The sequence below is a fragment of the Sinohyriopsis cumingii genome, chromosome 5, assembly GCF_028554795.1.
Source record: "Sinohyriopsis cumingii isolate HCF-2022 chromosome 5, ASM2855479v2, whole genome shotgun sequence".
Classification (NCBI taxonomy): domain Eukaryota; kingdom Metazoa; phylum Mollusca; class Bivalvia; order Unionida; family Unionidae; genus Sinohyriopsis; species Sinohyriopsis cumingii.
Window position 1 is genome coordinate 134,748,655 of NC_142965.1, and position 12,457 is coordinate 134,761,111.

At 38.8% G+C, this 12,457-nt stretch overlaps 1 protein-coding gene across 9 annotated transcripts in view; it reads right to left on the reverse strand.

Moving 5' to 3' along the window:
• LOC149800285 (uncharacterized) overlaps positions 1-5,986 on the reverse strand; it is a 45,421-nt gene extending 39,435 nt beyond the window's left edge. For 7 of the 9 annotated variants that reach the window (XM_089959884.1, XM_089959877.1, XM_089959881.1 and 4 more), the window contains exons 1-4: positions 5,843-5,986; positions 1,741-1,824; positions 1,061-1,144; positions 89-151 (exon numbers count right to left, since the gene is read on the reverse strand). In XM_089959884.1, the coding sequence (XP_089816010.1) occupies positions 89-151; positions 1,061-1,144; positions 1,741-1,824; positions 5,843-5,967 (356 nt within the window). In that variant the 5' untranslated portion in view covers positions 5,968-5,986. The remainder of the gene's footprint in view (positions 1-88; positions 152-1,060; positions 1,145-1,740; positions 1,825-5,842) is intronic. The other 2 variants (XM_089959885.1, XM_089959882.1) reach the window with 2 other exon arrangements.
• Positions 5,987-12,457: the final 6,471 nt, after the last annotated feature.

Below are 12,457 nucleotides of genomic sequence, written 5' to 3' on the forward strand. Positions count from 1 at the left end.
GAAAAATAGTTTTTATATATATATATATATATATATGTGTGTGTGTGTGTGTGTGTGTGTGTGTGTGTGTACGTACGTACGTAACTACCTGATAAGGGAATCTTCTTTCGCCTTCTTTTCATTTTCGATATGCGAAGAAAAGTTGTCAATCCTGCAAGAAAAAGAGGCAAAATTTTGGGTTAGTGGACGCAAGCCTGAAGTTGGAGTGGGTGGTAATTACGAGTATAATGCACATGAAGTAAAGAAGTACAGGTGTTTTGCCATTTGAATACATGGCCCCATTGATAACTGTATAATAAGGGACAGTGTGAAATGCAAGGAGTTTCGCACCAAGTCCTACATTTTTGTGTGCGTATCACGCTTAATATCAACTATCGAATCTTAGCGTATGGAAAACCACTTAGTCGTATGTAATGTAATGACTAAATGTGTGTGGTTGTATGTGTTTATTTTCAATTTAGCTAAGTAGGCAGATAATGTACAACGTTATAACCTGATACGGTCCTCGATTTTTGCCTTCCTTTCCTTTTCAAGAGGTTTAGACAACTGAATATTGTGTGTGTGTGTGATTTGAATTTGTAATGTAGCTTTAACAATTTTTCAGTCATAACGCTATGATGTCTGCAGTGTGACATTTTTATAATGATGTCTAGGACTGTGGCATCATGCCGCAGACATGATCATGATGTTCCACCCAGTCACATTATCCTGACACCGGGCTGACCAGTCATATCACTAACCTCTTAATGCTGAACGCCAAGCAAGGCAACTGTTAGTATCATTTTTATAAATCTTTGGTATGACTCGCCGGGGATCTAACCCACGACCTCCCGCATTCGAGGCGGACGCTCTAACCACTAGGCCACCGGAGCGGTGAGTAATATCTAACCATTCATTTTATATAAAATACCGAATCTTGGTGTTTGGAAACCACTTAGCCGTACTTATGAAACAATTAAAATGTAATAGTTTATTTAGTACTCCAGTATGCATGTGTGTGTGTGTGTGTGTGAGTGGTTTCAATTTAACCTAGAAGGCGGAGAATGAAGAAAGTAACTACCCAATAGGTGTCTCCTCTTTAACCTTCCTTACATCATCAATCCCTGTAGGAAGATGGGTATCCTTTGCGTTGGCAGACTGCAAGCTGAAAATAAAGAAATGTATGCAAATATGCGGAAATACCGTTGAGTTGGTAAAGTCTTTCAATACCAAATATTGAATATTAATGGACTACTCTCACAAGGAGTAACTGTTTCTCATTTCTTTACAACTTCGAACAAGTGTCAATGTTTTCTTCAAGCATTCAATTCATAGGTACCAGTAAAGTTTAATTTTGCTTCCTTCTTGTTTTTTAAAACGTTGTTCACCTTTATCTATGTCCCCATCCATCACACCCCTCAGAAAAGAAAACAAAATATGTATGGGTTAATAGACGCAAGTCTGAAACAGGAATGTATCACAATCACGAGTACATTGCACATGAATTATTCATCTTTATCTTTGTCCCAATCAACCCCAACCCTCAAAAAGTAACAAAAAGTGTGAGTTTAGTAGAAGCAATTCTGAAACTGGAACAGATCACAATCATGAGCAGGACTTAATGAAACAATTAAAATGTAATATTTTTTAGTACTCCAGTATCAGTGTGTATGTATGCGTGTGCACGCACGTGTGTGTGTGTGTGTGTGTGTGTGTATTTTCAATTTAACCAAGAAGGCGGAGAATGTAGAATGTAACTACCCGAATCCAGTCTCCTCTTCAGCCTCCCTTTCATTTTCAAGTTTTTTAGACGGCTGGGCATCCTCGGCTTTCGCAGATTGCAGGCTAAAATTTAAGAAAAGTATACAAATATGCGAAATCACCGTTGAGCCAGTCAGGTCTTTCAATACCAAATATTGAATAGTAATCGACTACTCTTACAAGGAGTAAATTTTAATCATTTACAAGGTCGAGCAAGTGTCAATGCTTTCTCCTAACATTCAAGTCATTGTTATCAATAAACTTGTTTTTGTTTCTGAGTTGTTCATCTTTATCTTTGTTCTCATCCACCCAGACACCCCGGAGAAAGGAAAACTATGGTTTAGTGGAGGCAAGCCTTAAGGTGGAATGGACCAAAATCACGAGTAAATTGCATATGAAATAAAAGACAGCAGGTTTCACACTCTTGTAGTACATGGCCCCATGATAAATGTATAATTAGAGCCAATGTGAGTAACAGGGAGTTTCACAACCAGTCCTAGATTTCTTAGTGCTGTTCTGCTTAAAGTAATCCTTTTCAATAATTGAGTCAATTTAATATGGATGGATTTTTCTTTTCAAGGAGATACAACACAGATCTATGCATTGAACCAATAAGAGGTTAAGAGTGAGAGTGTATGATGTTTCAAAATAAAGTAGAATTTTAAGTTCGATTCTGTAAGAGTTTTCCCTATAAGTCCAGTTTTCACCATTTTGCATCGGTTGGTAGAGCATCAGGCTCGTAACCTTAAAGTTGAGGGCAGGTTTCTGCTCACCCAGAATATCGGATCGGTTTCATCACGGTGTTCTTGTGAAGTACATAAAAACGACATCTTCTCGGTGTGTTATATGCAATAATGTGTTAAACATGCCGTTAAAATCAGCTAAAATCATATATATCTTCAAAATTTTTGTATTTCTTCGCTTCGTATATACTTGTCCACATATACTTTATCTACCTATATGTTTACCTACCTATCTGCATATTTACCAAATCCACCTATCTCTTTACCTACCTTTCTATTTGCCTATTTAACTATCTACCTATATGTTTACCTACCTTTCTATTTGCCTACTTACCTATCTACCTACCTATTTACCTGTCTATCTGCATACTTAGCTACCTACCTATGTATGTATCTACTTGTCTATTTCCCGTTTTATCTATCCACCTTTACTTACTTATGTTTGTATCATTGCTTGTTTTATTCATTATTAAGTCAATGATTTATTGGTCGCTCAACCTCTTGGATTATGAAAATTCTATTCATATCTGTTCACCGAACACGTTTACTGCCCGTCATCCATGAAACATGCTAGTTTTGCACAATACTAATGATATATTTTAGGGTAGTCGTTCATCGTACCTAATATGCCTGAGTGTACGTATGCTTGTTCCTGGTACGTTCTAGTGTACGTATATGTGCACTTGATACCCCTTAGTGAAGGTAAATGTGCCCCTGGAATGTCAGAGCGTACGTATATGTGCATGTGATACCCATTAGTGAAGGTAAATGTGCCCCTGGGGCGGGTACTCCAATTATTTGTAGACGATTATGAGGTTTTCAGACCATACAAAGATCCTAATGCAACCATTACAATGTGGGAATACATTCAAATACATTGCGGTTCAATGTCTCTTATTAGTACGATATGGGAGAGTTTCTCTCTGTGTTATAAGCATTAACCATATATATATATATATATATATATATATATATATATATATATATATATATATATATATATATATATACATCAGTGTGTGTGATTTGGATTTTTAACGTAGCCTTAACAATTTGGCTCATGGTCATTCCGTACCCAAGTCGTTTCGTACCCAGTGAAAATTGGTTGTTTCGTACCCAAGGTGCTGGTTGTTTCGTACCCAAGGTGCTAGTCGTTTTGTACTCGAGGTGCTGGTTGTTTCGTACCCAAGGTTGTGGGCGTTTCGTACCCATTAATTCACAAGGTCAAATATACAGTATTGTCATATTTACCCCTCCCTCTCTAGGCCTAATCTTTTTCCTACCTTAAAAATTGCATGAGCAAAGAATATCGGGGCAAAAAATTAACCAAACACAAATAATTACGGTAATTGTATTGTTTTCACTGTATAATAGCATTTATGTGCTATAAAGAATTAACAAAAATTCACATTGCCATTAAAAAAATAAATAAAACGTTGGCCAGGTTTAATTAACATAATAGGTCCATTTTTTCACTTAAAACATGCAAAAATCTACAGAAGTAATTGGCTGCACACACTGGTGCAAATGTTTATCCTTTCAAAGCAACTAGAAATTCTGTGATCTTTTTCAAACGGGGATGAATGCAGATAAAAAATAGTGTTGCTTGATTAAGTTTCTCTTCTCCAAGGACCAATACTGGTGTTAATTTCAATTTTTTATCGCGTTATTTTATAAGTGTTGAACGTAGTAAACTATTCGGACCCCCAAGCCATTTTTGGGTACACTGCCGGCCGCATTAGTATACTTGTACAAAGTTCTGGACACTTCCACCGATCACAAAAAACTAACAAATCAGTAGCATAATTGAAATTCTCTCTGTTTTCAACTAAGTATACATATTAATATTTTTTCATGGCAAGTTAAAATTTGTTTTCATTGTTTGACATAATCTGTTTTATTTTGTTATCCTCCTAAATATAATGCACATAAATAATCGCGCAGAGAGAGAGAGAGAGAGAGAGAGAGAGAGATGGGGGGGGATAATTTAACTTCGCACTGCATTTTACAATTATTTACTTCTGTGTTTTAAAACTGATTTAATTATTGACCAGCATCTTGGGTACGAAACGACGAGCACCTTGAGTAAAAAACGACTCATTTGGGTACGAAACGACATGGGTACGGAATGACCAGTTACCAACAAATTTTCAGTCATATCGCTACGATGTCTGCAGTGTGACAGATTATAGTGATGTCTAGCACTGGGGCGGGCATCATGCCGCAGAAATGCAGCGTGATGTCCCACCTAGTCACATTATCCTGACACCAGGCCGACCAGTCCTAACACTAACCTCTTAATGCTGAGCGCCAAGCTGTTAGTACCATTTTTGTCAGTCTTTGGTATGACTCGGCCGGGGATCGAACCCACGACCGTCCGCATTCGAGGCTGGCACTCTAACCACTAGGCCACCGCAACGGTCATGTACATCAGTACCGAGAGAGAAAAAAAATATTGTCAGAGTTAACTAAGACAATTATTATATTTTTAAAATTTGATACTGTGAACGACATAATGACTTTAACAAACATTCGGCAGAAAGAACGTCAAAATTTAGTGAATTTCCACCTATTTACTACATGATTCTATCTCCGCTTTCATTACATCATAAACCGACAGTTTAGGTGGCCTAGTGGTTCGAACGTCCGCCTTGGATACGGGAGGTCGCTTGTTCGAAACCCTGGCCGAGGCATACCAGAGACATATAGAAAGGGTACTAACATGTGCCTCATTAGGAGCTCAACATTAAGAGGTTAGTGTTAGGACTGGTCGGCCTGGTGCCAGGATACCGTGATTGGGTGTGACATCATGCTACGTGTCTGCGGCATGATGCCCCAGTGCTAGCCATCACTATCAACTGCCACGGTGCATATTTCGTAGCGATAAGACTGAAACATTGTTAACGCTACGTTAAAAAGTCCAAATCACTCCACCCACCCACACACAAACATCATAAACCACTCCGCCTGCATTGAACGGTGCGAAAAATATGGATACTTTTTATGTAAACACAGGAAATAATAAATTAACTGAAACAAAGTCTCTCAGATTTTTTGTATGCCCCTTTTTATGTGTTAAGATGCGTTGCATAACACTGGTGTAATCTATTTCATGTACACACAAACTGACGAGAAATCTAGGCATCCTTTCTCGTATTGAGGTGAGTTGGATAACATTGGTGTGATCTATTTCAAGCGCACATTAACTGACGAGAAATCTCTGCTTATTTTCTCTTTTAACTCTTACGATGTTATATTGGAGAAGAGCACGTACAGATTTAAAATAGAAACGAGTATCTCGTTACACGTGTATAGCATAATAGGTTTCTCTGTGACTACAGAATTTTCAGCATTCTTACGACTTTCCCTGATGAATCCGTAGCTTTTTAGCCGAATAAGGCTTCTCGCTGTTGTCTTCATCTTCTCCTCCTTTTCTATCTTTGGATGTATTAGGCTCAGATTCTAACTTTCGTTTCAAGGCCATACTACAGCCTTTAATGACAAGGAAGTAAATTAAACAAGGCCGCATACAACACGTTTCAATCTGATTGCATGCATTTTAAGTTTTATTCAGGAAACGGAGGTCGCGTTGACAAATGAAATGTACACGGGATACCTTACAGTGGTTTACGTACGGTATTTTATATGAACGGATTACTGCTGTAAACCTTAAAACTACCGACACATATAACAAGAAGCATTCGAACAAGGTCTCATATGTTATGTTCTGTTTATTTATTTGTATTCTGTCGTAACAAATCAAAAATCATTAATACGAGACATTTAATCCACAAAGCCTTCGAAAATAGAATCGATTATCTTATCTCATTATACAATGAAAAGATATTGATCTTGTACAAAGAAACGTGTTAGATTACCGTATATGCTGACTATAGTGGTACAGTGCATATCTTTGATGGGGAGTGCTTTGTGGAGTGTTTTATTTATCGTATATGCGGTAAAGATAATAAAAATCTCGTGATTTTACTAGGAACAAGGCGCGCTCCCAATTTTGGGCAAAATTTGATGTCAAGTGAAATAACTGGTAGATACCGAAACTTTAGAATTTTCAGGTGCAGCTGATACTAGATGTTTAAAAGGACACGAATATTTCCATGTCTTTTTCTCTTGACTTTAGATATGAATGAACATTCTAATTTTGGATCTAGCCCTATCAGATCGTTAAATATCATAAGCAGCATATTTGTAAAGACTCAGACGCAGGAGTATTTGAAATCATGCGTAACAGTATGCGACTTTCACAAAGTGTAACAATAAAATTAAAGAGCTCTAAAATGTAAATAAATATAAGAAATACTTTCATATTGCTTAGTTGTTACGATTCAATTATTGGACGAAGCATGTGCGATTCGTAAAAAAATAGTTAAAGTTGTTCCGAGAATATTATGAACTTCAAATTTAATACAGATTTATTTTTTTAAAGACCTTTACGTTTTTGACGCGCACGTGTGTCCGCCATTTTTGTTTATAGTAGATATTTAAATTGAAACCACGTGACTCATAACCCGCCCACTGGACGAAGATGACGTATACGTTTTTGTGGTCACGTGAGGCTTCCGTAACAGTTCGTGACCTTCAAGTTTCAATTAAAGCGGGCCCCCACAAAAATTCATTTTCTCTCGTTTATTTATCAATTGCCCAATTTAATCTTCTCAAACTCTAGGTTATTTTGAATTATTTCAGCTTATAAGTCGACACATTTCACTAGTTACATGATCTGTAACATTCACAAAATTACCGACACTCTGCACTATTGTGCCTTTAAAGATCGATAATATATACGAAAGCAACAAAAAAAAAATAAAAAATAAAATAAAAAAATATAAGATTTATGAATTTGGCAAAATTATTCTGGAAGCAACATATCCATTAAGTAGAATTAAAGATAACAAATTGTAATGTAGATTAGTGATGCTTGAATCTAGCTCATATTGACCTTGGTTTGTTGGGGTGTGTGTGTGAAGTATTCCTTATAACACATCTGTACACAAAGTTAAACGACAATACTCTCTGGAAAAATAGTAAAGTTAGTTGCAATAGCGCACTGGGGCATGAAATATAAGTATCAGTCGCTTACGTCCCCGTAACAAGCAATGAACTAGGCACGCACTGTATTCATCAGTTTTTGCCTTTTCACTCTGTTGTTCATGTATAGTCGTCATCAGGGCCGGAAAAATAATTTTTCACAGAAAAATCTAGCTTATTTGCTTACCTTTCTTTTCTTTTATCGTATTGGTTGTCTTTGCCAGAATGTTTAAGACAGGTGTGTCCAACTTTGCTTGAGTGGTTGGGGTAGGGTGGTGGAGAAAAACAGATAAATTGCTTAAGGTAGCGGGCCGCATGAGCAAGAACAGTTTAATAATTAAATACGAAAATCCAACACAATTATTACATGATCCTAACAACATTCTTATTACATGGCTGTAATAATACTGTAAATAAGACAGTCACATATTGAGGTAGATACATAAAACGTCGGGGCTTCGAGTGTCCGTATGGTCTACAACGCTAACCGTTCCGGATCACTGCCATCTCAACTCTGTCTGCATGGGTTTGAGTCTCGGGGTCGGCTAATGTGGGTACGTAAGAAAACTTGCCAGTAGCTTTTCCTGGGTCGGTGGATCTTCCCGGTTTTATTGCTCCGCTGTGTATAGCCTATATTGTGCTGAACAATGGCGTTAAACCACAAAACAACAACAGCAGCATAAAACGGCATCAGCAATCAATTCAGGCAATGGAATAAGTATTAATTAAAATGCATATTGTCAAAAGGAATGCCTACATGGACGCGGGCTGCACATTATGAGGGACTGGGCAGCACACGGCCAGCAGCAGGGAGGGCGAACAGACCGAAACTAAAATATGGATAAACAAACAAAAACAGTTTCACAAATACAGAAAAAAAAGAACAAACCGAAACTACGGCTAAACAGACAAAAACAGTCCCGGAGAACCGTTAACGGTTCCAGATGCTAGCATCGCTCATCGAAGAGTTCCCGCAAATGCTTTGCATTTCCACGAAGAGTTCCCGCAAATGCTTTGCATTTCCACGAACAAACAAAAAAAATATTACCGCCACGTCACGTCATCGGGTTTCGCGGTCGGGTCGGCCCGCGAGAAACTCAAAGAGTTTCCAAGGAAAAACATTTTTATGTTAACCATACAATGTATCAAGTCCGATACGGTATCGTGTCCGCGGGTCGTGTAAATTTATTGTCACAAATCCGTGCGGGGTTCTTTGAGCGCGACTAAAGAAATTCTTAAACTTATTAATATCCATATCGCCGCTACACCAGGTTTGATGAATATTTCTCAGCGTATGAATATCAACTCCATTAAACACAGCAAGAAGATTACAGTTATCCCTGATTACTTTTGGTATTTGTGTGTAACGTTGAGTAACATAAATGACATCGGTGTTTTTATGACGACCCCGGGAAAATATTCTTGCAGGATTTTTTTGCTTGTCCAGCATCACATCATCATACACTACTAGGTTATTTATTTCTCCGTTAAGGTCTTCAACGCTGGGAGCTTCTTCAATATCAGTTATAAATTCAACAACATCCTCGCCGTCTTCACTCAGCGCTTTTGCACTCTCATTAAAATCTTTTATAACATCATAACAACGTTGATCATCCACAGACGGAGCTATCAAGTATAGTTTGTCCCATTTCATCCACTTCATTATCATGTTCAGTAGCAGTTGCGTTTTACCCGATCCTGACGGTCCTATGATGATCATTCTGATAGAGTTTGGTAGCACTGAATTATGCTTAACTGGCTCCTTTCTTCGCGTCGCAGAAAAATCAGTGATTTCCATTTGTATATAAAGAATAATAATTATGGATTTATATTGTGTGAAGTGTAAGGCACGAACCCCTACAAACGACATAACAACCATTACAACAAAAAATAACAGACAAGCACTCTCTGGTAAGTGTGCGCGATGTGGCACAAAAAAATTTAGATTTCAAAAAAAAAGCCTGACAAAGTCAGCGGAGGTGACATCGCAGCAACCTTCGGACGACTTCCAGGTACCCCTTGGGCAAAGTATCCCGGAGAAAAGCATCTCCCAGGATACAATTACTGCGGTCCAGGGACACGACTAGATATCAGACTTGATGAACAATCTAAACCAAAACCGGGAGAGTATCCGATAAACGCTATCGACGCAGCGTGTCACATACATGATGTTGCTTATCGAAGTAAAGATCTACAAGACAGGCATATCGCGGATGTGAAATTAATTCATGCACTAAGCGCCATAAAAAATAAATCATTTAAGGAGTCACTCGCTAATTGGTTAATAAGATCAGCGATGAAATCTAAATTAGCATTAGGCGCTGGATAATTAATAAAAATGCAAGCGATTTATTATTCCCCGGCCGGATACTGGAGAGGTAACTCAGCAATTAATAAACTCGCCAACGCAGCAAAAGTAACACGCGAGGTTGCCAAAAATTGGCTATCAAAACAAGCAATATGGCAAATCTACTTACCACCACCTCGACAAATCAACTTTGCACATTTTGATGTTAGTACCCCCAATGAAGTTCATCAGGCTGACATACTATTCCTGCCTCATGATACTGTCCGTAGAAAAACATACAAATACGCGCTAACAGTAGTTGATGTTGCCAGTAGATACAAAGAAGCAGAACCGTTAGCGACTAAAACAGCCGCTGAAGTTGCTTCTGCGTTCAAACGAATTTATCAACGAGGACCTCTAAGCTGGCCCCGATTATTACAAGTTGATCCTGGCAAGGAATTTCAGGGCGCGGTGTCATCACTGACAAAGCAGCATAACGTTACCATACGACGAGGACATACTGAAATTCATCGGGATCAGGCAATTGTTGAGCGATTTAATAGAACACTCGCTGAGAGATTATTCGGATACCAGTACGCGAGGGAATTCATTTACGATACGAGATCTCGTGAATGGGTTGCAAGACTGCCAAATGTGATAGCCGCGCTGAATAATGAAATTACCAGAACAACAAACATGAGACCTGTAAATGCAATCACAAAAAAATATATACCCCGCGTCAGTACACGCAGATATGTTTCAACGCAGCCAGGGACGCTAGCGTCCCCACTGCTGGGTAATGTCACCGTTAGGTATTTATACGAACCCGGCGAACTCGAAGGAGGAAAAAAAAGAGCAACTGATCCTATATGGAGTGTTACTACACATAAGATATCCAGCATAACAAGATCAACTGGGAGAAACGCAATCTACAGATTAGATTCAACTGCTCCTCAGCGTGGATTCACACGCGAGCAACTTCAGGTGATTCCCACGGATACACAATTACCACCTCGATCACTTAAATAACTGCAGCAACACCTCTGCGTCGATTACACTCAAGACAGGTCAGCATTACATTTTCACGTGTATGACCGCGATTACTATCTATTCTATCTACGGTAAATTGTCTTGGGTCGTTTTTCGAATACTGCCACAGCAATAAACAATTACAACTCGCGCAATGATTATTCTGCTGTTGTTGTAATTGTATAATAAATGCTTCGTCGAGATCAAACTCGTTACCATTTTTTTTGTCGCTCTGTTTGTAACCGGCTAATTTCTTTCTTATTGTATCATCAGCGATTGATCTGTTGATGCTGTCGTTGACAACATCATCTAATACAATTCTTTGTAACTGAGCTATCCTTCTTACTCTTGACACGGCTAAATAAACCAAATTTGACCACTCGATGCGATCATCAACAATCCAAACTGTTGTATCTGAAATAGTTAGTCCCTGCGAACTGTGGATGGTCATAGCGTATCCTAGTGTCCACGGGGATTTGCTCATTTTCAGTGCCTGTTCGACAGCATCAATATCAACGATAACAATATCATTCAATACTAAATTTTGTTTCCTTGACTCTGACAGGCGCCCTGGAATATCAACCTCAATATTCTGCAATCGCGTATCAGCTGGTCTATAACACAACGGCACTCCCAACATGGGAAATTTCTTCTGATGTAACTGAAATAACTGCTGCTGAAGTGTGTCCCTGACTATCTTTCTACTTGCCACAATTAAATCACCTGGTTTCCACGTTTCCCAAAAGTCGCTCAGCTCCGTCTGTGGAATTATTTCACGCATTATCTCACACTGGACTTTATTGGTTTGTAGCCTGATCAGTGTCTTAAACTCTTTCAGCGTTTCATCGAGTGATCTGTGATCGTTAATTATTTCCTCATAATAATCTACAAAAGTTTTCAGCCACGTGTGTGGAGATTCACCTGTAAATGGCGGTGGTTGACCATGATCGCCGCACATCACCACTGCGGTATTTTTCTTTAGCAACCAATCCAGAAACTGTTTTAATATATCTAACGGCACAGTGTCTATCTCATCCCAGATTATTTTCTCGGGAATATATTTCGTCCCCATTCGTTCAGGTGTCCACGTGCCGCCGCTGTATTTGAAAAAACTGTGATACGTGCACGCGTTAACATCCCGTTGTCTCATCTCCCTGGCAAGTCTATGTGTGGGAGTCAGCACGACCAAGTCAGAACCGCGAAATAATTCAATCGCCCGAGTTGTCTTACCAGAACCACCAGGTCCGTTCAGATAAACTGTTTTGTGTCTTGTAACAGGATCGTGCACCGGCGGCAACAACGACGTCGAAGATATTTCTGCGCTGCGATACTCATCTTCGATTACAACGTCAGCTGATTCACAATATCCTTGTAACATTTCATCCTTTATTCTCCACGAGCCCCACGATGTATCATCCGATATAACATTATCCAACAGCGCTAAGTGTTTTTTACTAATATAAAATGAATCCGTTGCAACTCTTACTGCGACAACAGGGAATCTATTAATCATCGACAACAAATTTATGGATACATAAGCTAGCATCGAAGATCTCAAATGTGTGTACTGAGATGATTCTCCGTCGATATAACTAAAAACAGTCCCTAGCTT